The 27,146-nt window shown below is 39.5% G+C and overlaps 1 protein-coding gene across 9 annotated transcripts in view; it reads left to right on the plus strand.

Annotated features, from left to right (window-relative positions):
• LOC140728100 (leucine-rich repeat-containing protein 37A-like) overlaps positions 1-26,933 on the plus strand; it is a 102,722-nt gene extending 75,789 nt beyond the window's left edge. For all 9 annotated transcript variants that reach the window (XM_073046293.1, XM_073046291.1, XM_073046297.1 and 6 more), the window contains 5 exons: positions 11,571-11,675; positions 22,768-22,841; positions 22,968-23,025; positions 23,137-23,293; positions 24,699-26,933. In XM_073046293.1, the coding sequence (XP_072902394.1) occupies positions 11,571-11,675; positions 22,768-22,841; positions 22,968-23,025; positions 23,137-23,259 (360 nt within the window). In that variant the 3' untranslated portion in view covers positions 23,260-23,293; positions 24,699-26,933. The remainder of the gene's footprint in view (positions 1-11,570; positions 11,676-22,767; positions 22,842-22,967; positions 23,026-23,136; positions 23,294-24,698) is intronic.
• Positions 26,934-27,146: the final 213 nt, after the last annotated feature.

Here is a 27,146-nt window from a genome sequence, read left to right on the forward strand (position 1 = left end):
AGGTCTTGGCCCGAAACGTCGACAGTGCTTCTCCCTATCAATGCTGCCTGGCCTGCTGTGTTCTACCAGCATTTTGTGTGTGTTGTTGTTTGAATTTCCAGCATCTGCAGATTTCCTCGTGTTTGCACATACAAAATGTCATAGTTTCTACATTCAACACATAGAAAATGCTGGAAGAACTCATCAAATCAGGCAGCATCTATGGAGAAGACTCAGGAAAGGTCTCAGTGCGAGGTGTTGACTGTTTACTCTTTTCCATAGATGCTGCCTGGCCTGCTGAGTTCTTCCAGCATCTTCTGTTTGTTGAATGTAGAAACCTTGTCATGTTCTTGCAAACATTTAGTGGCCATTACAGAAGCATGGTTGCAGGGTGGAGAGGATGGGGAGTTAAATATCCAAGGATATCAAGTAATATGGAAGGATAGGCAGGAAGGTAATGGAGGTGGAGTAGTTAAAGATGAGAACAGGGTGGTAGTATGAGACAATGTAAGATCTAAGGAGCAGAATGCTGAATTCATCTGGGTACAGATTAGGAATAGTAAAGGGAAAAAAAATCACTGGTGGGAGTTGCTTATAGGCCTCCAAATAATAACATTACAGTGGCACAGGCAATAAACCAAGAAAGATAGAAAGGTTCAAAAAAAAAGGTAATGACAGAGATCTAGGGGATTATAAGGCTAGCAGGAAGGAACTTAAGAATGAAATTAGGAGAGCCAGAAGGGGCCATGAGAAAGCCTTGGCGGACAGGATTAAGGAAAACCCCAAGGCATTCTACGAGTATGTGAAGAACAAGAGGATAAGATGTGAGAGAATAGGATCAATCAAGTGTGACAGTGGAAAAGTGTGTGTGGAACCAGAGGAGGTAGCAGAGGTACTGAATGAATACTTTGCTGCAGTATTCACAATGGAAAAGGATCTTGACGATTGTAGGGATGACTTGCAGCAGACTGAAAAGCTTGAGCACATAGATATTAATGAAGAGGATGTGCTGGAACTTTTGGAAAGCATCAAGTTAGATGAGTCGCTGGGACTGGATGAGATGTATCCCGGTCTACTGCGAGAGGCGATGGAGGAGATTGCTGAGCCTCTGCCGATGATCTTTGCATCATAAATGAGGACGAGAGAGGTTCTGGAGGATCAGAGGGCAGCGGATGTTGTTCCCTTATTCAACAAAGGGAGTAGAGATAGCCCAGGAAATTATAGTCCAATGAGTCTTACTTCAGTGGTTGGTAAGTTGTTGGAGAAGATCCTGAGAGGCAGGATTTATGAACATTTGGAGAGGCATAATATGATGAGGAATAGTCAGCATGGCTTTCTGAAAGGCAGGTCGTGCCTTACAAGCCTGATTGAATTTTTTGAGGATGTGACTAAACACTTTGATGAAGGTATGCTGTGGATGTAGTGTATATGGATTTCAGCAAGGCATTTGATAAGGTACCCCATGCAAGGATTATCGAGAAAGTAAGGAGGCATGGGATCCAAGGGGACATTGCTTTGTGGATCCAGAACTGGCTTGCAAAGAGTGATTGTAGACGGGTCATATTCTGTATGGAGGTCGGTGACCAGTGGTGTGCCTCGGGGATCTGTTCTGGGACCCCTATTCTTTATGATTTTTATAAATGACCTGGATGAGGAAGTGGAGAGATGGGTTAGTAAATTTGCTGATGACACAAAGGTTGGGGGTGGTGTGGATAGTGTGGAGGGCTGTTAGAGGTTACAGTGGGACATTGATAGGATGCAAAATTGGGCTGAGAAGTGGGAGATGGATTTCAACCCAGATAAGTGTGAGGTGGTTCATTTTGGTAGGTCAAATATGATGATAGAATATACAAACGTAGTATTAATGGTAAGACTCTTGGCAGTGTGGAGGATCAGAGGGATCTTGGGGTCCGAGTCCATAGGATGCTCAGAACTGCTGCGCAGGTTGACTCTGTGGTTAAGGAGGCAGACGGTGCATTGGCCTTCATCAATCGTGGGATTGAGTTTAGGAGCCGAGAGGTAATGTTGCAGCTATATAGGACCCTGGTCAGACCCCAGTTGGAGTACTGTGCTTAGTTCTGGTCATCTCACTACAGGAAGGATGTGGAAACTATAGAAAGGGTGCAGAGGAGATTTACAAGGATGTTGCCGGTATTGGGGAGCATGCCTCATGAGAACAGGTTGAGTGAACTCGGCCTTTTCTCCTTGGAGTGACGGAGGATGAGAGGTGACCTCTAAGATAATGAGAGACAATGATCGTGTGGAAAATCTGAGGCTTTTCCCCAGGGCTGAAACAACTAGCATGAGAGGACACAGTTTTAAGGTGCTTGGAAGTAGGTACAGAGGAGATGTCGGGAGTAAGTTTTTTTTATGCAGAGAGTGGTGAGAGCATGGATTGGGCTGCTGGTGATGGTGGTGTAGGTGGATACGATAGGGTCTTTTAAGAGACTCCTGGACAGGTAGATGGAGCTCAGAAAAATAAAGGCTATGAGTAACACACACAAAATGCTGGTGGAACGCAGCAGGCCAGGCAGCAACTATAGGGAGAAGCGCTGTCGATGTTTTGGGGCGAGACCCTTTGTCAGGACCCTAATAGTAACCCTAGCTGATTTCTCAGGTAAGGACATGTTCAGCACAGCTTTGTATTGTGCTGTATGTTTTCTATGTTTCTACGTATCTCAATATCTGAGGCATAAAAGAACGGAACAGCAGTTATTGTGCGGGACTTTAACTTGCACATAGATTGGGTGAATCAAGTGGTCGAAGCAGTCTTGAGGAGGATTTCATAGAATGCATCCATGATGGCTTTCTTGAACAGCATGTTACTGAACCTACAAGGGAACATGCTATCTTGGATCTGGTCCTGTGCAATGAGTCAGGTAAAATTAGAGATCTTGTAGCTAGGGATCCTCTTGGAAAGAGTGATCATGGTATGATTGAGTTTCTCATACAAATGGAGGGTGCAAGAGTTCAATTTAAAACCAGTGTATTATGCCTAAACAATGGAGACTAGAATGGGATGAGGGAGGACTTGGCAAGTGTATACTGGGAACGTAGGCTAAGTGGTGAAACGGTTGAGGAAGACTTTCAAAGGGATTTTACATGGTCCTCAACAAAAGTATATTCCAGTTAAAAGCAAGGACAGTAAGTGTGGGGAGAACCAGCCATGGATAACTAGAGAAATGAAGGAAGACATCAAGCTAAAAGCTCATGCATACAAAGTCGCCAAGAGTAATGGGAAACAAGAAGATCGGGAAAACTTTAAAAAGCAAGAAAGAACCGTTAAGTGAGCAATAAAGAAAGGGGAAATAAATTATGAAGATAAACTAACACAAAATATAAAAACAGATAGTAAAAGTTTTTATAATTATATAAAGCAGAAAAGGGTGGCTAAAATGAATAGTGGACCCTTGGAGGACGAGAAGGGGGAATTGATAATGGGTAATGAGGAAATGGGTGAGGCTTTGAATGACTATTTTGTGTCAGTCTGCGCAGTGGAGGACACATCTAACATGCCGAAGAGAGATGATATGCATGCGATGAGAGGTGAGGACCTCAATACAATAGCTATCACAAAAGAAGTAGTGCTGAGCAAATTTGTGAACCGAAGGATAGTAAGCCCCCTGGTCCTGATGGAATGCATCCCAGAGTACTGAAAGAAATGGCAGAAGTTATAGTAGAGGCTTTGGTGACAACTTAAAATTCTCTGGACTCTGGGCAGATCCTGGCAGACTGGAAGAACACAAATGTCACATGACTGTTCAAAAAAGGATGTAGGCAAAGCACAGGTAATTATAGGCCAGTTACTGTGGTTGGGAAAATGTTTGAAGCTATCATTAAAGAAGAAATAGTGAGGCATCTGGAAAGAAAAGGATCCATTAGGCAGGTGCAGCATGTCCAATTTGACAAACTTACTGGAATTCTTTGAGGACATAACAAGCGCAGTGGATAGAGGGGAATAGATGGACGTTATTTACTTGGATACATGGGTATAACTCTGGTTGGCAGTCAGTGGTGAGCGGTGTGCCACAGGTGTCAGTGCCGGGCCCGCAACTGTTCACGATATACATTAACGATCTGGAAGAGGGGACTGTGTGCAGTGTTTCTAAGTTTGCTGATGATACTAAATTGAGTGGAAAAGCAAATTGTGTAGAGGATATGGAGATTCTGCAGAGAGATATAGATAAGTGAGTGGGCAAGGGTCTGGCAGATGTAGTACAATATTGGTAAATGCTAAGTCATCCACTTAAGGAAAACTGGAAGATCAGATCTGGGGTTGAGAAGGAAAACAGCTTTAATTTCCTTGGCATCCACATCACTGAGGACCTCATGGTCAGTACACACCAGGTGTATGGTGAAAAAGGCACAACAGTGTCTCTTTCACCTCAGACAGTTGAGGAAGTTTGGTATGGGCCCCCAATCCTAAGAACTTTCTAAAGGGGCACGATTGACAGCAACCTGACTGGCTGCAGCACTGCCTGGTATGGGAACTGTACCTCCCTTAATTGCAGGATTCTGCAGAGAGTGGTGCAGATAGCCCAATGCAACTGTAGTTGTGAACTTTCCACGATCCAGGACAGTTACAAAGACAGCTGTGATAAAAGGGCCCGAGTCACCCCAACCACAATCTGTTCCAGCTGCTACCATCCGGGAAACGGTACCACAGCATAAGAGCGAGGACCAATAGGCTCCGGGACAGCTTCTTCCACCAGGCCATCAGACTGATCAACTCACACTGAAATGAGTGTATTTCTATGTTACATTGACTGTTCTATTTATTATAAGTTACTATGATTGCACATTTCGACAGAGACGCAATGTAAAGATTTATACTCCTCATGTATGAGAAGGATGTAAGAAATAAAGTCAATTCAATTCAATTCTCCCATTGTAATTTGCAGCCCACATTCTGGCTACTGTTTGGACATTTGTAAATAATTCCCATGAGGGTCTTTTTACCCTTGCTGTTTCTTAACTCTACCCACAAGGATTCTACATCTTCCAATCCTATGTCACCTCCTACTAATAATTGATTTCATTTTTTACCAAGAGTCATGCCACCCCCTTTGCCTACCTGCCTGTCCTTTTGATACAATGTGCATCTTTCAGCTATGATTCAGCGATACTCACAACATCACAACATAATCTTTAACTATTCTATAAGTTAATCTACCTTATTCTGTATACTGTGTGCATTCAAATATAACACTTACACATCACCCTTTTTGATTTTACATTTCAACTCATCCCATTGATTGCAATTTTGTCCTATCATCTGCTTTTCCTTACTAGAAGTCTCACTACCCACTGCCTTTGTTTGTAAGCCAACTACCTCGTCATCAGCCCAATCATTCCAGTTCTCATCTCCCTGCCTAATTAGTTTAGCCAAATTTGACATCATTGCAACTGTGTAGAGCAATCAGTTGCAATTTCTTCATATTAAAAAAGTTTATATAAGAAAGCTATTTGACGCAAGAAACTGATCCCTTCAAAAACAGATCACACACTTTTGGGCTTTTTTCTCCATCTTTATAACACTTTGAAGAAAAATTTAGTAAATATAATCTCTGATCTTAAAAAGAACATGAAGGATCCCAAAAAGAAGGATAGGACTGGACCCAGGGTAGAGATTTTTGACTGGAGAAAGCCTAACTTTGAGGAGATGCGAAAGGATTTAGAAGGAGTGGATTGAGACAATTTGTTTTATGGGAAGGATGTAGTAGAGAAATGGAGGCCATTTAAAGGTAAAATTTTGAGGGTACATAATCTTTATGTTCCTGTTAGGTTGAAAGGAAAGATTAGAAGTTTGAGAGAGCCATGGTTTTCAAGGGATATTGGAAACTTGGTTCGGAAAAAGAGGGAAGTCTACAATAAATATAGGCAGCATGGAGTAAATGAGGTGCTCGAGAAATATAAAGAATATAAAAAGAATCTTAAGAAAGAAATTAGAAAAGCTAAAAGAAGATATGAGGTTGCTTTGGCAAATAAGGTGAAAATAAATCCAAAGGGTTTCTACAGTTATGATTATAGCAAAAGGATAGTAAGGAATAAAATTGGTCCCTTAGAGAATCAGAGTGGACAGCTACGTATGGAGCCAAAAGAGATGGGGGAGATTTTGAACTATTTCTTTTCTTCGGTATTCACTAAGGAGAAGGATATTGAATTATCTAAGGTAAGGGAAACAAATATGGTAGTTATGGAAAATATGATGATTAAAGAAGAGGAAGTACTGGCACTTTTAAAGAATATAAAAGTGGATAAATATCTGGGTCCTGACAGGATATTCCCTAGAACCTTGAGGGAAGTTAGTGTAGAAATTGCAGGGGCTCTGACAGAAATATTTCAAATGTCATTGGAGACGGGGATGGTGCCGAAGAATTGGTGTATTGCTCATGTAGTTCCATTGTTTAAAAAGGGTTCTAAGAGTAAACTTAGCAATTATAGGTCTGTAAGTTTGATGTCAGTGGTGGGTAAATTAACGGAAAGTATTCTTAGAGATGGTATATATAATTATCTGGATAGACAAGGTCTGATTAGGAACAGTCACCATGGATTGGTGCATGGAAGGTCATGTTTGACAAATCTTATTGAATGTTTTGAAGAGGTTACTAGGAAAGTTGACGAGGGTAAAGCAGTGGATATTGTCTATATGGACTTCAGTAAGACCTTTGACAAGGTTCCACACAGAAGGTTAGTTAGGAAGGTTCAATCTTTAGGTATTAATATTGAAATAGTAAAATGGATTCAACAGTGGTTGGATGGGAGATGCCAGAGAGTAGTGGTGGATAACTGTTTGTCAGGTTGGAGGCTGGTGACTAGTGGTGTGCCTCAGGGATCTGTACTGGGTCCAATGTTGTTTGTCATATACATTAATGATCTGGATGATGGGGTGGTAAATTGGATTAGTAAGTATGCAGATGATACTAAGATAGGTGGCATTGTGGATAATGAAGTAGGTTTGCAGAGAGATTTAGGCCAGTTAGACGAGTGGGCTGAAAGATAGCAGATAGAGTTTAATGCTGATAAGTGTGAGGTGCTACATTTTGGTAGGACTAATCAAAATAGGCCATACATGGTAAATGGTCGGGCATTGAAGAATGCAGTAGAACAGAGTGATCTAGGAATAATGGTGCATAGTTCCCTGAGGGTGGAATCTCATGTGGATAGGGTGGTGAAGAAAGCTTTTGGTATGCTGGCCTTTATAAATCAGAGCATGGCATATAGGAGTTGGGATGTAATGTTAAAATTGTACAATGCATTGGTGAGGCCAAATTTGGAGTATTGTGTACAGTTCTGGTCACCGAATTATAGGAAAGATGTCAACAAAATAGAGAGAGTACAGAGGAGATTTACTAGAATGTTATCTGGGTTTCAGCACCTAAGTTACAGAGAAAGGTTGAACAAGTTAGGTCTTTATTCTTTGGTGCGTAGAAGGTTGAGGGCAAACTTGATAGAGGTATTTAAAATTATGAGGGAGATAGATAGAGTTGACATGGATAGGCTTTTTCCATTGAGAGTAGGGGAGATTCAAACAAGAGGACATGAGTTGAGAGTTAGGGGCAAAAGTTTAGGGGTAACATGAGGGGGAACTTCCTTGCTCAGAGAGTGGTAGCTGTGCGGAATAAGCTTCTGGTAGAAGTGGTAGAGGCAGGTTTGATTTTGTCATTAAAAAAAAAATTAGGTGTATGGACAGGAAAGGGATGGAGGGTTATGGGCTGAGTGCAGGTAGGTGGGACTAGGTGAGAGTAAGCATTCAGCACAGACTAGAAGGGCCAAGACGGCCTGTTTCTGTGCTGTAATTGTTATATGGTTATAATTGTACACTATTCCGTTTGCAACTTGATGTACTAGATAGATCATTTTAGCACAGGGACTTAGATTTCAAAAGTTCATTTTTTATCAAAGTACATATATGTCACAATATACTACCCTGAGATTCATTTTTTGTGGGCATTCACAGTAACTACAAAAAACACAATAGAATCAATTAAAAACTACACACAAACAGATGGACAAACAACAAAGTGAAAAAGATGATGAATTTTGCAAATACAAAAAGAAAAACAAAATAATAATAGATAAATAAATAATATTGAGAACATGAGTTTTAGAGCCCTTAAAAGTAAATTCATAGGTTGTGAAATACGCTCAGTCTTGTGGTGAGTGAAGTTATCCCCTCTGGTTCAAGAACCTGATGGCTGAGTGGTAATAACTGTTCCTGAACCTGGAGGTGTGGCTCCTGCAACTTCTGTACCTTCTACCTGATGGCAGCAGTGAGAAGAGAGCATGAACTGGAGAATCCTTGATGATGCTCTCACAGTTTTATTGATCCCTCACAATTTATATATACTATATTAACTGATGTTTTCTTTATGTTTGATTCTTTTGATATGATACATCATTCATCATAATGACCATTAAGTGATACTTCAATGCATGTTTCATTTCCTACCTATCTCTAATTTGCTGTTTTAATATATCCCTTTAAGGGTATTCAGGATATCAACTCAGTTAATTAAAGTTTTGAAATTTCCACATCATGCCATGGTACTTCATAATTAATGACTTATTTTACCATAATAGTTCTACTTATAAACTCTGTTTACTAAGCAGGAATACTGTATAATTAAAATTAAACCAGATTGACAGCCTTCAGTTTCAATCTGGGATAACATTTTTCATCTGTAAATTTTCTGAAGCTTTATTTAAGAATGTTCTGCAGCAGCAGCAGCTCAGATCTGAAATTAAAGGAACTAGATTACCAAAGCCTTAGAAACGAATCTGATTCACACAAATTATAGAATTCCTCTAACTTCAGAGATAAAATAGGAGGTGCCAAAAATAGTCAAAGAGTGAAACTGTATTTTTGGGGAGAGAAATACAAACTGAATATTTTAAGGCAGTGACTTTTTACCAGATATACTATTGACTGTTTTTAACACATGCTACATTAATTTCAAATTTCTGCCATCTTTGCTTTCTTGTCTTTGAAGGTTGATTTGGTTCAAAATAGGTTTAAATAACAAGACAAAGAATTGCATTATAATTTTTCTGACAAGTATGGGTAAAAGTTATCAAATACAATTAGTGACATTTTTAATTCCTACGATAGCTGTGAAATGTTATTTGTGAAACACCAATGGTGGTGAACAATTCAATAATTCTAGAATTTCATGTAATGATTTTTAAACAAATAGTATTTTAATACAAAGTCTATTGATACATTAGATAGATTTCCAGCACTTTACATAATTAAACAATTAAAATAGATGTAAGAACTTCCATTTATGTAACAACCATTCAATTTGTATGTAATTTTACATCCATCTGTCTGTTAAATGATTACCATTGGTCTGTCAGCCTGGCCAATAATACTAGTTTAAGGAGCATCATGCAACAGGATGCTAGAAGAAAGTTATGGAATGTTAATCCCACAGGAACAATATCTTATGCAATAAACAGGCAATACTGCACCACTCTTCAGTATTCTCTGTTCTTATCATACTCACAAGTTATGATGTCATAATTAAGCCTCCAGAGTATTTAGAACTGAGCCAAATTGACATAAATTTTATCCATCAGAAATGCAGGCAAGCGGGGAGAATTTTTTAGCATATTCTACACACTCTAATGAAAGAAATGAGAACTTACATTTGTTTGGACCTATCATATATTCTGAACAGCTTAAAATATTTGAATATCAAATAAATAGTTTTGATGTATAGCTGCTATTCTTACATAAGTAAATCAATTTGTACAAGTAATAAAAACTCAGCAATTTATATTTCTGTAGTCTGGCTTGCTGCTTACAAGTCCAGCTTCACAATTTTTCTATTAGTTGAAAGTAATAATTATCCTACCCAAGAAAGAGTGATATACTTGTTCTCCATTCTGATCAAAACAATTAAGTTTAGAGAGAGTAGAAAGAAGTTTGCTTTTTTTTTGTTATCTGTACCATTAATAACCATGTAAAGTTGTTAATATAGAAAAAGCAAAGCAGTTAAAAAAATGAGCATGTCAACAGTTAACTTTTCTGACTTGAAACATTTTGTTTTTATTCTTGTATCATTAAATCTTTCAAACAAAAGGTAAGAAATTACCTTTGATAAGACCATTTAATTTTTAATGTTTGATGAAAATTGGTGAGTTTTTAAAATGCAATATTCAAAGTAAATTTATTATCAAAGTACATATATGTCACCACATACAACCCTGAGATTCATTTTCTTGTGAGCATACTCAATAAATCCATAATAGAATAATGACCATAATAGAATCAATGAAAGACCGCACCAACTGGTTGTTCAACTAGTGTGCAAAACACAACAAACTGAAAAGTACAAAAAAGAAAGAAATTTAAAAAAAAAATAAGCAAGAAATATTGCGGTGGGAACATTTCAATGATTGGCCGAGTGAAGTTATCCCCCTTGGTTCAAGAGCCTGATGGTTGAGGGGTAATAACTGATCTTAAACCTGGTGGTTTGGGTCCTGAGGCTCCTGTACCTTCTTCCTGATGGCAGCAGAGAGAAGGGAGCATGTCCAGACTAGTGGAGGTCCCTGATGATTGATGCTACTTTCCTATGACGTGTTCAATGGTTGGGGGTGCTTTACCCATGATGGACTGGGCTGTATCCACTACTTTTTTAGGATTTTCCATTCATGGATGTTGGTATTTCCATACCAGGCTGTGATGCAACCAGTCAATATACTCTCCCCCACCCATCTATGGATGTTTGTCAAAGTGTTAGATGTCATGCTGAATCTTCACAGACTCCTAAGTAGATGTGCTGCAGTGCCTTCCTCATAATTGCACTCATGGGCTGGGCCAGGAGAGGTCCTCTGAAATGATAACACCAAGGAATTTAAAGTTGCTAATCCTCTCCAACTCTGATAAGGACTGGCTATGGACCTACATTTTCCTTCTCCTGAAGTCAATAATCAGCTCTTTGGTCTTACTGACATTGAGTAAAAGGTTGTTGTTGTGGCACCACTCAGCCAGATTTTCAATCTCCCTCCTATATGCTGATTTGTCACCACCTGTGATTCAACTTATGACAATGGTGTTGTCAGCAATCTTGAACATGGCATTGGAGCTGTGCTTAGCCTCACAGTCATAAACGTAAAGCGAGTAGAGCAAGAGGCTAAGCACACAGCTTTGTGGTGTTCCTGTACTGATAGAGATCATGGAGGAGATGTTTTTGCCAATCTGAACTGATTAGGGTTGCAAGTGAGGAAATCGAGGATCCAATTGCACAAAGATGTATTGAGGCCAAGGTTTTGAAGCTTATTGATTAGTTATGAAGTGATGATAGTATTGAATGCTGAGCTGTAGTCGATAAAGAGCATCCTATTTCTGAGCTCTTTGGGATCAGCTGTGCAAGAAAGTGGCTACCAATCTGGATTACTGTGATTGCTGGAGGAATTTTCAATGGTAAGAAAGCAAAACTATTTTATTAGAATGTTCTAATATTGAGAGGAAACCCAGTCTGCTAATGGATACTCAAATGCACATATCCTTGTCCTTAATCTCATATTTTACTTATAAACTAAACTCTCTCATTTATGACATAATAAATTCTGTTCTTTTGTAGAAGATGGCAACTTCATCTACAGTGGGGTATGGACACAAACTTCTGCTGGCTGTTGCAGTTACTGTCATAGTGATGTTGATTATTACAGTGATTTGTGTAATAGAGGTAGGTTTCTAAGCTTAGCATTTTAACATCTTCACATGTTTATCAGGAAGGTGATGAACAGCATTATCAGTGCTTCCAATGCTTTTTGGTTATTTAAATTAATCATAAAAATTCAGTAGCAATGTGAATTGGGGGCACTGACTTGTATGCCTGAATTAAAATTCTGTGTGAAGACTGGAATTTCACAATATTTACCTTTTATTGGTCAGATTCTTATTCCTGCTTATGCTTAGATGGTTGTAATTTACAGAATGTTTAATTAAATGTATAATTTACATATCGGCTTAAAAATATCAAATAAGCATATGCAATCTGAGACATTGGACTCCCTAGTTAACTTCATATAGTGATTTAACTGATAGTATTGTGATATATCTTAGCATTGTGAGTTTGTTTTATTAGAGAAATTATAATTCTGTTTAATTTCAAAATGTGCCCATTTGAGTTTTGATTGGGGGAATAGGTGACTGATAACTTTGTATTTCAATTTTTAGGCTATACATAGGGCAATCCCTCATTATCCTCAAAATAATATCACAATCTATGAAATTAATGATAACCCCAATATAAAGATATAAAACCAGTCAAGAATAGTAATAATCCCTGTAGCTGATCAAGCTCCAAATTGTCTAATTTTAAACAATGTTCAAATTCTTATTCCTTTCCTGGCCAAAAATTTAACATGCATAAAAATTCTAACAATTGTTCCATTTTTTCACTTACTTCACCTCAAATTTACAAAACTCAGGAAAATCATTTATATACGATACTGTATACCTTTATCTATGCATATAGGGAACATAGAATTAAGTTATTTAACAAAGAAATTAGGGAGAAATCTGAGAAAAGTATTTTCACCTTAAAGATGAACATAAAAATATGAGAAATAGCAGCAGGAGTCAGCCATCTGGCCTGCTGAGCCTGCTCCACCATTCAATAAGATCATGGCTGTTCTCGGCATAGTCTCAGCTCCAGCTACCTACCTTTTCCCCATAACCCTTAATTCCCCTGCTATGCAAAACTATCTAACTGTATCTTAAATATACAGTGGATTCCAGTTAATTGGGACACATCAAGACCAGTACATTTTGGCTCAATTAAGTGGCTGCCCATATTAGCCAAAGTCTCATGGTTAAAGAAAGGTATAAAAAAGACAAACTACCATTTAACTGAGGAACAAATGATGGATTTTAATGAAATTCGGAAGAAATTAGAACACTATCAATGTTACAACAGTACTATAAAACTGTGTATTAGTTCCTAATCATTATCGACAGAGGAATTCACCCAGTGTACGCTGCCACGTTCTTTTGGTGGGACTGTATATGAAAAAATCAGTGGAGATAATGGACTGCCTTTATCCAATGCTTTCAACAATTGCATTCTCCAAATCTTCATTTTCATTGTAACATTCAAAATGATAGTGGATACCTTCAAATTCTTTATAGTTCCTAACATTAGTAGTGAAATCATTTAATTTTCACTCCAGGAAGATTCTGGCAATTTTTGAAATTGAATGTTTGAAACCGCAGTGAACAAAACAGTTCTGAATTGCCTGACTAGTTATTTCTCACCAACTATCAGTGACAAAAATCACTACTTTTTAAACACAAACAGGCGCAACTGACACTATTTAAAAACTGTTTTTTCTAAGCACAATGTAATGTCTCACATTACATAAGTGTTTGTGATTGATGCTAGTTAGAAACTCTTCGGCAACAGTCTTCTGTCCAAATTACGTGGCATTATGTCCCAAGTAAATGAAGGGAATCCCTGCTATTTTCTCAATTAGTTTTTGTTCTTTAATAGCTGGCCCAAATACACAGCTGCACCAATTAACCAATGGTCCAATTATCCAGAATATACCTTATTATTTAATGAGGTAGCCTCGACTGCTTTGCTGAGCAGAGAATTCCACAGATTCACTCCTCTCTGGGAAAAGCAGTTTCTCCTCATCTCAGTTCTAAGTCTATTCCCCTGCATCTTGAGTCTATGTCCCCAAGGTTCAGCCAATGTTGTAAAGAAACACTGAATGGGTTGTGGCTGAAGAAACCTCCATCCAATAGAACATATAGAAGAAGACAGCCCAGGAACAGGCCATTCAGCACACAATGTTGTTCTAAACCAGCTGAAAAGCAAATCAAAATCACCCAAACCCCAATCCTTCCTATCTACAACAGGTCCACATCCCTTCATTGTCATATCCATATACCTATCCAAACTTCTCTTAAAAGTCTCCAATTTATTTGCTTCTACTACCATACCAGGCAGCGCATTCCAGGCATCCGTGATTCTCTGAGTAAAAATCTAACCCCTCACATCCCCTTTGAATATAACCCCTCTCACCTTCAATACATGCCCTTTGATATTAGATATTTCAGCCTTGGAAAACAGATATTCCCTGTCCACTCTATCTATGCCTCTTATAATCTTGTAAACCTCGGTCAGATCTCCCTCAGCCTCCAACACTCCAGAGAAAACAACCCAAGTTTATTCAATCTCTCATGATAGCACATGCCGTCTAAACCAGGCAGCATCTTCTGCAGCCTCTCCAAAGCCTCAACATCCTTCCCATAGTTGGGTGACTAGAACAGTATGCAATACTCCGGACATGGCCTAACCAGAGTTTTATAAATTTGCAACATAACCTCCTGACTTTTAAACTCAGTGCCTCAATTAATAATAGCAAGTCATCCATAAGCCCTCTTAACCACCTATGTTGCCACTTTCATGGAGCTATGAACTTCTCTGTCTCCTTGTATTTGCCCTACACTTCATATTTATCTGGGTTAAACTCCATCTGCCATTTCTCAGCCCATATCTGCAACTGGACTATATTGTGCTGTATTCTTTGATAGTCTTCTACACCATCTGCAGCTCCACATAGCTTGGTATCATCCGCAAATTTACTAGCCCATCCATCTACATTCTCATCTGGATCACATTATAAACAGAAGATGTCCCAGCACAGGTCGCTGCAAAACTCCACTAATTGCAGACCTCCAGCTCAGACAAGTCCCTTCAACCACTACCCCGTCTTCTATGTGCAGGCCAGTTCTGAATCCAAACAGCCAATTTGCTATGGATCCATGCATCTTAATCTTCTGGATTAGCCTCCCATGGGGGACTTTGTCAAACACTTTACTAAAATCCACGTAGACAACATCCACTCTCTACCGTCATCAATCTCTCTAATCACCTTGTCAAAAACCTCAAACAAGTTGGTAAGGCACAGCTTGCTACACACAAAACCATGCTGGCTCTCCCTAATTAGGCCATGGGTTTCCAAATGCTCATCTATCACTAAGAATTTTCTGCAGCAATTTCCTTCAACTGACATGAGACTCACCAGTCTATAGTTACCAGGATTTTCCCTCTGTTCCTTCTTAAATAGAGGTAAAACATTAGCCACTCACCAGTCCTCTGGGACCTCACCTGTGGCTGGAGAGGTCAAAGACACAAAGAAAGGGCCCAACAATCTTGTCTCTTTCCTCCTTCAGTAACCTGGGATAAATTCCATCAGACCCTGGGGACATCCACCTTAATACTCATTAGGAGGCAACACTTCCTCCTCCTGAAGCAAAGTACTCATTAAGTACCTTATTCACATTCTCTGCATCCAAGCAAATGTTAACCCCTTTATCCTTGAGGGGTACCACCCTCTCCATAGTTATCCTCTTACTCTTGTTGTATGTACAAAATACCTTGCAATTCACCTTAATTCTACCTGCCAGGGACTTCCATGGCCCCTCCTGGCTTTCCTCATTCCCTTCCTTAGTTCATTTCTGGCTTCTTTATACTCCTTGTGCTTTGTTTAATCCTGATTTCTGAAGCTTTACATAGTTTTTCCTTTTCTTTGTGACTAAGTTCATCACTTCTCTAGAAACTAAAGGTTCTTATCTTTCCATGCCTGTCCTTCCTTCCACCAGGAACATATCTTTCCCATACTCTGTGCAATTGATGTTTAAACACACCTCACACCCTCTGATGTGGACTTGTCAGATAAAAGGTGTTCCCAATTAATGCTTCTTTGTTCCTGTCTAATGCCCTCATAATTGGCCCTCCTCCAATTTGAAACTCTCCCACAAGGACCATATCTATAGCTATCCTGAAAGATAAGGTTTTGTGGTCACTGTCCCCTATCGATTCAGCCACTGAAAGGTCAGTCACCTGGCCAGGCTCATGACCCAACACCCGGTCCAGTACGGCCCCTCCTTTTGTTGGACCATCCACATATTGATTTAAGAAAAATTTCCTGGAGACACTTAACAAATTCAGCAATATCTAAACCCCTTGCACTAAGAAGGTCCCAGTTTATATTAGGGAAGTTGAAATCCTCCATGATAACTACCCTATTACTTTAACACATTTCCTCAACCTGATTACGTATCTGCTTCTCAATATCCCAGTGGCTATCAGGGGGTCTGAAGTACAATCCCACAGTGTGATTGCACCCTTCCTATCCCCGAGTTCTACACAAATAGACTCGGTGTCTGACCCCTCCATTATGTCTAAGTGCAGCTGTGATATTGTCCCTGATTAGTAGTGCAACTTCACCTTTTTTTTTTACCTCCTCCTCTATCTTTTATAAAACTTTGAAAATCTGGTACATTAATCACCCATTCCTGCCCCTCTCAACCAAGTTTCAGTGATGTCCATGCTCTGTTCATCATACCTATAATACTCCTAGCATTAAAATATGCACACTTCAAACTATCTGACCCATCATATCTGTTATTTTGATTATTTCTTTCAACACTCTCCCTGACATTTACCTTCCAGACTGATCCTCCCCTTACTGACCTAATACTCCCATTTCCCAGCCCCCTGGAAAACTAATTTAAACTCTCCCAAATATCTTCAGCAAACCTTCTGGCCAGGATATTGTTTCCCCTCCAGTTCAGGTGCAACCCATCCCACTTGTACAGGTCTCCCCTTCCCCAGAAAAGGTTCCAGTGATCCAAGAACTTGAAACTCTGTCCCCTGCACCATCTCCTCAGCCACTCATTCATCTATACTATCACCCCATTCCTACCTGCACTAGGTCATAGCACAGGGAGTAATCCGGAGATTACAACCTCGGAGGTCCTTCTCTTCAGCCTCTTTCCTAACTCTATATACTCACTGCATAGGTCCTCTTCCCCTTTCCTGCCAATGTCATTAGTGCTGATATGCATCGCGGCCTCTGGCTGTTCCCCTTCTTCCTTGAGAATATCCCACAGCCACTCCGATACATCATGAACTCTAGCACCCAGGAAGCCACACACCATCCTAGTGTCTCTTTTACAATCTCCTTTAGAATCTCCTTTCTGTCCCCCTAAATATCAAGTACCATATAACTACTGCATTGTCTAACTTTACACTATCCTGTCAAGCCACAAAGCCGGCCTCCGCCACAATTAAAAAGTATTGGAACACAAGAGTGTAAAATGCTATGGACTCTGAACTGAGGTGAAATTAAATTAAACAATTTCTATTTTGGCCAATATGAATACAAGACGTGGAGGTAACTATTCGTGCTGCAAAGTTCCATTATTTTATTATTCAAATGGATTAGCAGTTTAGTAATATTAGACCATGTTGAGATATATCCTAGGCTTAAACTCTAAAAAGGAGATTTTAGCTCAACAATAAAGTCAAAAGTGCTTTCTTTCCCCGTTTCAAACTCTCTCTTCTCATCCTTATTATGTGAATGCATCTGTGTTGCCTCTTTATTCTAAAGATAAATAGTGATTACATCAATTTGAGACAGATGCATAGCAGTTTAAAATTTGAAGAGCACAGATGAGACACATACCATATGTTTAGCTGGCAGCATTGGTAAGCAGATAAATGGTGTGCACTCTGCCAGGGAAGTCTTCGTTTTTCTTTGGGTCGACTCATGCTAGGGAGAAAGCATTGATTGCAATAGGCATCATTACTGAACCCTGGTTCAGTGAGGATGTTCATAAAGTGCCCATCTTGTATTTCTCCTTCAGGATTAATTGTCCTTTGTGATTATCATTTTCACTGACAACCATGAATGATCTCCTGAGTTTCAGTTTCACAATGTTCTCACCTCATTCTTAAGTGTGTATCACACTGCCCCTGGGATCTTTTACTGCAGTATACCAATACACCTTTCTCTGGAATCATACAATTTCATCAAGACAAAGGTGGCACTTTACTGTCCTGATATATTGCTCTAAAAATCCAATTTCCTTGTGACAATGATTCCTCCATTTTGTCTGTTGAATGCCCTTTTCATCCAGATTCTCATCCTTGTTTGTTTAAGAGCTGCAGTTTGAATCACAATGAAGTGATCTCCAATGATGACTTGCTAAGAGTAGGCAAAAGAATCAGTAAAACAGATAATGGAGATGGCTGTGAAATGTTGACATTTGGGAAGCTTGTATAGGATTGGTCAATCTGGGGAGTGAAGGAGTTTCCAGAATAACACTGAAGCAGGACTATCATCTACAACACACCAGCAGATGTAAGACGTAAACAACAATGAATTACAGATAGTGTCCTTAAAGTAGCTAGAAGTTAAACACAGGGCCAGTGGAGAGAGGAGAAAAGACTAGCACAAGCACAAGGATCTCAAGAATTCCCTTTGAAGGTCAGAGCATGTAACAGATGGCTAGATAAAGAGTCTCAACTCAAAACATCTAATGTCCCATTTCCCTCTGCAGTTGCTACCTGACTTGTTAAGCTTCTACGGCAATTTGTTTCTATTGCTTCAGATTCCAGCATTTGTAGTCTTTTGTGTTTTACCTGAGAATCTTCTGTGAGCATCAAAAACAAACATAGAAAATATATAAAACCTACAGCACAATACAGTCCCTTCAGCCCACAAAGCTGTGCCGAATATGTCCTTACCTTAGAAATTACCTAGGGTTCCACATAGCCCTCTATTTTTCTGAGCATTACTGTATCTGTCCAGGAGTATCTTAAAAGACCCTATCCTATCCGCCTCCATCACCGTCGCCGGCAGCCCATTCCACGCACTCACCACTCTTCACATAAAAAACTTACCCCTGACATCTCCTCTGTACATACTTCCAAGCACCTTAAAACTATGCCCTCTCACGCTAGCCATTTCAGCCCTGGGAAAAAGCCTCTGACTATCCACACAATCAATGCCTCTCATCATCTTATACACCTCTATCAGGTCACCTCTCATCCTCCGTCACTCCAAGGAGAAAAGGCTGAGCTCAGTCAACGTATTCTCATAACGCATGCTCCCCAATCCAGGTAACATCCTTGTAACTCTCCTCTGCACACTTTCTATGGTTTCCACATCCTTCCTGTAGTGAGGTGACCAGTACTGAGCACAGTACTCCAAGTGGGGTCTGACTAGGGTCCGATATAGCTGCAACATTACCTCTCGGCTCCTAAACTCAATCCCACGATTGATGAAGGCCAATGCATCATATGCTTTCTTAACCACAGAGTCAATCTGCGCAGCAGCTTTGAGTATCCTATGGACTCGGACCCCAAGATCCCTCTGATCCTCCACACTGCCAAGAGTCTTACCATTAATATTATATTCTGACATCATATTTGACCTACCAAAATGTCCCACCTCACACTTATCTGGGTTGAACTCCATCTGCCCTTCTCAGCCTAGTTTTGTATCCTATCAATGTCTCACTGTAACCTCTGACAGCCCTCCACACTATCCACAACACCTCCAACCTTGTGTTATCAGCAAAATTACTAACCCATCACTCCACTTCTTCATTCAGGTCATTTATAAAAATCACAAAGAGTAGGGGTCCAAGAACAGATCCCTGAGGCACACCACTGGTCACCGACCTCCATACAGAATATGACCCGTCTACAACCACTCTTTGCAAGCCATTTCTGGATCCACAAAGCAATGTCCCCTTGGATCCCATGCCTCCTTACTTTCTCAATAAGTCTTGCATGGGGTACCTTTATCAAATGCATTGCTGAAATCCATATACACTACATCTACTACTCTACCTTCATCAATGTGTTTAGTCGCATCCTCAAGAAACTCAATCAGGCTCGTAAGGCATGACCTGCCTTTGACAAAGCCACGTTGACCATTCCTAATCATATTATGCCTCTCCAAATGTTCATTAATCCTGCCTCTCAGGATCTTCTCCAACAAATTACCAACCACTGAAGTAAGACTCACTGGTCTATAATTTCCTGGGCTATCTCTACTCCCTTTCTTGAATAATGGAACAACATCCACAACCCTCCAATCCTCCGGAACCTCTCCCGTTCCCACTGATGATACACTGATCATTGCCAGAGGCTCAGCAATCTCCTCCCTCGTCTCCCACAGTAGCCTCGGGTGCATCTCGTCTGGTCCTGGTGACTTATCTAACTTGATGCTTTCCAAAAGCTCCAGCACATCCTCTTTCTTGTCTATATGCTCAAGCTTTTCAATCCGCTGTAAGATATCCTTACAATCGCCAAGATCCTTTTCCATATTGAATACTGAAGCAAAGTATTCATTAAGTACCTCTGCTATATCCTCCGGTTCCATGCACACTTTTCCAATGTCATACTTGATTGGCCCTATTCTCTGATGTCTTACTCTTCACATACTTGTAGAATGCCTTGGGGTTTTCCTTAATCCTGTCTGCCAAGGCCTTCTCATGGCCCCTTCTGGCTCTCCGAATTTCTTTCTTAAGCTCCTTCCTGCTAGCCTTATAATCTTCTAGATCTCTATCATTACCTAGTTTTTTGAACCTTTCATAAGCTCTTCTTTTCCTCTTGACTAGATTTACAACATGGTTCCTGTACCCTACCATCCTTTCCCTGTCTCTTTGGAACATACCTATGCAGAACTCCACACAAATATCCCCTGAACATTTGCCACATTTCTTCTGCACATTTCCCTGAGAACATCTGTTCCCAATTTATGCTTCCAAGTTCCTGCCTGATAGCCTCATATTACCCCTTACTCCAATTAAATGCTTTCCTAACTTGTTTGTTCCTATTCCTCTCCAATGCTATGGTAAAGTAGATGGAATTGTGATCACCATCTCCAAAGTGCTGTCCCAGTGAAAGATCTGACACCTGACTAGGTTCATTTCCCAATACCAGATCAAGTTCAGCCTCTCCACCTGTAGGCTTATCTACATACTGTATTGTGTCAAGAAACCTTCTTGAACACACCTAACAAACTCCACCCCATCTAAACCCCCTTGTTCTAGGGAGATGCCAATCAATATTTGGGAAATTAAAATCTCCCACCATGACAACCCTGTTATTATTACACCTTCCCAGAATCTTGTCTCCCTACCTGCCTATCTCCCTATCTAATGTCTCTGTTACTGTTGGGTGGTCTGTAAAAATACACCTAGTTATTGACCCCAGGAATAAATCATAGGAGCAATAATAAATCTTTTCTTTTAACATATTAATTCCTTAATTGTAAATATATAGATTTGGTGAAATGCTGCCATTTTCAGGCCAGGGTCATTAAATTGTGTCTATTTTTTATTGGCACAGGAAGGTGGTGCACTATTAGAAGTCATGCTTCATTTTTCCCAAGTATTTCAAAGTTCAAAGTATATTTATTATGAAAGTACATACATGTCACCATATACAGCTCTGAGGTTCATTTTCTTGTGGTCATGCTCAATAAATCTATAGAATAATAATCATAGCAGAATCAAGGAAAGGCTGCCCAACTAGGGCATTCAAACAGAACGCAGAAGACAACAAATGTGCAAATACAAAAAGGAGAAATAATAATAATAATAAATAAACAATTAATATCGAGAACTTAAAATGAGGAGTGCTTGAAACTGAGCCCATTGGTTGTGGGAGCATTTTAATGACAGGGCAAGTGAAGTTATCCCCTTTTGTTCAAGAGTCTGTTGGTTGAGGAGTAGTAATGGTTCCTGAACCTGGTGATGTGAGTCCTGAGGGTCCTGTACCTTCTTCCTGGTGGCAGCAGTGAGAAAAGAGCATGTCCTGGGTTCCTGAATGCTGGATGCTGCTTTCTTCTGATGGTGTTTCATGCAGATGTGCTCATTGCTGGGGAGGATTTTATCCGTGATGGACTGGGCTGTATCCACTATATTTTGTAGGATTTTCCATTCAAGGCCGTTGGTGTGTTCACACCAGGCTGTGATGCAGCCAGGCAATATATATATTCCATTACGTATCTATAGAAGTTTGTCAGAATTTTAGATGTCGCCAAATTTTCATAAACTCCTAAGGAAGTAGGGGCATTGCCATGGGAAATAGGAAGCACAATGTAAAAAAAAATGTTCTGAAATTAATCCAACCAGTATTGACAACCGTAGTGCCACTCTGAAAGTAAAAACAAAGGACTAAACATTGGAGACAGATCAAGAGGCTGAGTACTGGTCAGGGAAAGGAGAATCAATAGACAAAACCAGCAAGTGACAGAATCAGCTAAGTCAGAACAGGCAACACACACAAAATGCTGGAGGAACTCAGCAGGCCAGGCAACATCTATTGAAAAGAGTAAACAGTCAACATTTCGGGCCAAGACCCTTCATCAGGACTATTTCAGAACAGGATTTGCTATTAGGTTTGTAAAAGCCATCTAACATTTGGTGTTTGGATTATCATTTTTCTTATGTCTAATAAACTGCCATTAAACTAATATAAACACTATGAGCATGTGAGTGATTTTAAGATAAGGTTCAAAAATGTAACATATAATATAAATCAGACTAAAAATTAAGAGAGCACATAATACAAAAGAAGTGATTCACATATTGAAATGTAGGTAAATACATTTAGATACATTTGATCTTTGGGCACTATCATCGCTGAGCATTTCATGGCAGCAACATATTTTGGAATATTGCTTACAGAAGATATTTTGCCTGTTGCATTACCAGGCCAATTTAATCGAATTTTGAGTATGGATAATTATTTAGTCATCCTGCAAATGATGGAAATGTAAAAGTAGATTGTTCATTTTTGATTAGCCAAGTAATTATTCCTTTAGATACTGTATATATTATTTTACTTCAACTTGTACTATATGGTTTTTAGTTTTAGTTTTTATTCTCAACTACTAAGAACAGTCATTAACCTTTTGGAAACTCTAGTACCATTTTGACATTTTTGTTTTTGATAATAGATTTGTTCTCAAAGGTCAGAGCCAAAGACACCTTATGCTACAGGAGATGCTGCTTGTAAAAGTCAATCTAAGAGGTAAACATTCCCTTTTCACTAAATTATGAAATGTAATGCTCCAGTTTAGCATTCATGACCCATGTATTTGAGTGTAAAAGATGCTCATAGAAATGTCAACAGTCTGTGCGGTTTTTTTGCACACAGCCTTCTGAAGAAATTTACAGAGCAAGTAACTGGGAAAAAATCAAACGATGCAGAACAGGTAACAGCAGACATTGTTTTTTTTCTTCTGTTTGCTATTTTTAAATCATGCAACAGTGCTTTTATAACTTTACAGCAATTGCTTGATTAACATATTCACATTTATTATCAGACAAGCCCACTGATTGATGATATTGAGCAACAAAAGTCACCTTGGCTGCAAGACTTGTACCGGCCGTCGAGTCAGTTCGCAATAAATCAATTGGTCACGGGACAAACTTCAAACAGTCCGTAGATGAGGAAGAAATAGATAGCAGAACTAATGTGAGGTAAATTATCTGACTCTAAATCAACTGAAAGCTGATGTAATAAGTATGATGTATTTAGTCATACTACCAGGGATTATTATAACATTGAAATATATTCAAGGGCTTCTAATTGTACAATAAGGTGCATACAATACAAGAATCAAATACCAAGCAAGAGTAAGAAGCAAGATTATTCCAAATGTGATTAGTGTTATTTTGAGGAATGATAAATCTGGAGTATGGAGGCACGTGTGTTTCTTTCTACTTTTCCTTGCTTCACATTTACAGATCAGTTGCTTCTGGAAGAAACTCCCTGATTTTCATTTCCATTCATTTCATTGGAAATAAAAATCAAACAATTATTCAAGAATGTGTGATCTACCACATCATTCTTACACCCAAAAGCAATTCAAAATCCAAAAATAGCTGAAATATTTATCAGTTACACATGAGCAGAGGTGGGGAAATGTTTAGTCAAGCAGAATTGTAAAGCAGAGATTATGATCTGTGTCATACAGATGGTGGTGAAATAGGTGTTGCATAAAACCAAGGGAAGCAGTGAAAAAATTTTAATGAATGAGCTATAACATTGGAAACTGGATTCCACATGTATGCTGAGGTCATTCAGCGTGATGCAGCCACCACTATGCTTCATGGTAGGGATGGTGTGTTTTTGATGATGTTGTGGTGAACTACATATACCTGTCTGGACACGTTCCCCCCCCCGCCCCCCCCCCCCCCCGCTGACTGCTCTTGTGGCTCCTCGCACAGACCGTGGCTCCTCCCACAGACCCCGGTATAAAGGCGAATGGAGGCACTGCTCCTTCCTCAGTCTCCAGGATGTTGTGTGGTGGTCGCTTGCTGCTTGTGCTTTCTTCCAGCCAATAAAAGCCTACCTTAACTCACGTCTCCGAGAGTTATTGATGGTGCATCAGATGTGCGGTGTTTGGCTTGCACCAAATATAACGTTTAGTCTGATGGCCAAGAAGCTCAATTTTGGTTTCATCAGGCCATAGGACCTTCTTCCAGCTGACTTCAGATTCTCCCACGTGTCATCTGGCAAACTCTAGCTGAGATTTCATGCAAGTTTTTTTTCCCACAGTGGCATTCTCTTTGCCACTCTCCCATAGAGCTGTGACTGGTGAAGCACCTGGGCAACAGTTGTATGTGCAGTCTCTCCCATCTCAGCCACTGAAGCCTGTAATTCCTCCAGAGTTGTCATAGGCCTCACTAGTCCCCTTCTTGCACGGTCACTCAGTTTTTGAGGACAGCCTGTTCTAGACAGATTTACAGCTGTGTTGTGCCATATTCTTTCTATTTCTTGATGATTGACTTAACTGTACTCTAATGGATATTCAGTGACTTGGAAATTTTCCTGTATCTACAAGTATCTCCTGACTTGTGCTTTTCAATAACATTTTCACAGAGCTGCTTGGAGTGTTCCTTTGTCTTCATGGTGTAGTTTTTGCTAAGATACTGAATCATCAGCAGTTGGACCTTCCAGATACCGGTGTATTTTTACTACAATCAATTGAAACACCTTGACTGCACACGGGTCTCCATTTAACTACCATGAATTCTAAAACCAATTGTCTGCACCAGTGATGATTTGGTGTGTTATATTACAGGGGGTGGGGTGAATACTTATGTAATCAATTATTCTGTGTTTTATATTTGCAATTAATTTAGATAACTTTGTAGAAATCTGTTTTCACTTTGATATTAAAGAGTCTTTTCTGTTGATCAGTGTCAAAAAAAAGCCAAATTATTTTGTTACTTAAATGGAAAGATGCCACTCTGCCTACTCGTGCCCATTGGTTGATTGATGATATGTCATGTTTAAATTTAGAGAAGATTAGGTATTCTATTTTTGTACCTAGACAAGATTTTTTCACATTATGGGGACCTTTCTTTCACAGTCTTTGACTTGTTCAGCAATGATGGCATTATATGTTTGAATTTACGACTATGTTCAGGAATTCTTTTTCTTTCCATGGTCAACATCACTTACATCACATTTCTTCCCCATTCTGATGTTTGGTCTGAACATCGACTGAGCCTCTCTATACATGCTCGTATGCGTTGAGTTGCTGCCACATGATTCACTGATTAGATATTTGCATTAACGAGCAGGTGTACCTAAAAAGTGGCCACTGAGTGTATCAAATATAACTTGTTGCAGTGAAGAGAGAGAATAGGAAAAAATGAGATCCATCAGAAGGAACTCATAAGGGGTTATGCTTTTAATAAGCACAGCATGCCTTACATATATTGTACGAGCAGTCTTATGCAAAGAAGCCATCAATAATGGAAAGCATAAACATCATATCAATGGAACAAAGAAAGGTGATAGAGCCTATGATGGTGCAACAGTGCAGAAGGTAACTTTTACTCCCACTAAATGCTTAAAGGTTATCATTCATATTCTTCTACCAAATTGGCAAGAGAGCTCTTCATTACTTAACCAGTCTATTAATATAGAAGTTAGTAATAATTAATAGAATTATTAAGCAAACCAAAGAGCTGATTATAGACTACAAAAGGAGATCCATGATGGGAAATGAGGTAGAGAGGGTCAGTCCCTTTAAATTCCTTGGCATTAATATATCTGCAGCAAAGAAGTTCTTGAATGATATGGCTTTGAACTATGCTTCTTCACAGTACAACAAATAAGGCTCACTGACTCTTGTGTAATGACAAGAGTGCTGGCAAGAGGGTAGCCAATTTGTGCCCCTGTACTTGGAGCCTCTTAGACTGCTCGGTTTCTAATAACTTTTAAGTAAACTGTAAAGGCTGCAATTGGGCCGAGCATAAATTGCTACAACCTTCTCAAACCTTTACAGTCACTATCATTAGCAGCCACAGACTGTGAAAACTACTCCTTTGGATCACATGAGCATTGCTTCAATCTGCAATACCTTAATCTGGTGTTAACCATACACAAAATTAGGCAGGCCTAAAAACTCAGCAGGCCTGACAGTATCTATGGAAAAAAGTACCTGCTGAAGGGTTTCGGCCCAATACGTTGACTGTACCTTTTCTTCCATAGGCGCTGCCTGGCCTGCTGAGTTCCTCCAGCATTTTGTGTTTTGCTCGACATGATCAATGTTGACTGAATGCAGAAATCATGATATTCAGGCACGATGGCATAGTGGTTAATGTAATGCGATTACAGCGTAAGTGATCTGGATTCAAATATGCCACGAGTCTCTATGTTCTCCCCTAACCATGTAGGTTTCCTTCGCTTTCTTCACACATTTGAAAGATATATGGGTTAGAACGTTGATAGTTCCCATCAGTGGCATGGTCTCATTGGGCCAGAAGAGCTTTTTTCCATGCTGTATCAAATAAATAAAAGAAAAAACACTGTCTTTGACCAGATGAATGCATAGTATTTGCATATGGGTATCTTAGAATATCAAACTTAATCCCTAAAATTCCCAAAACTCTCAGATTCTGAGATAGTGGAATTTTGATGTAAATTTAAATTACAGTTTACTTCAAATCTCTGAATCCAGAGTAGAAAAAATAATTCCTCAGTTTTAGTGGGGCATGCATAATGACAAATATTCAAAAGCCATCCTTTGTTCATGTGTGTGTAAAATAAGTCCAATTCCATTCATGAACAAAAAGAGTAGGGAACATTTTAACAAAAAACACGAAATGCTGACATAACTCAGCAGGCCATACAGCATCTATGGGAGGAGGTAATAACGATTTTTCGGGCCGAAACCCTTCATCAGGAGGGGGTTTTGGCCCAAAGTGTCGTTATTACCTCCTCCCATAGATGCTGTCTGGCCTGCTGAGTTCTGCCAGCATTTCATGTTTTTTATATATTTCCAGTATCTGCAGATTCACTCGTGTTGCCAGGGAA

Source organism: Hemitrygon akajei, chromosome 5 (genome assembly GCF_048418815.1).
Source record: "Hemitrygon akajei chromosome 5, sHemAka1.3, whole genome shotgun sequence".
Classification (NCBI taxonomy): Eukaryota; Metazoa; Chordata; class Chondrichthyes; order Myliobatiformes; family Dasyatidae; genus Hemitrygon; species Hemitrygon akajei.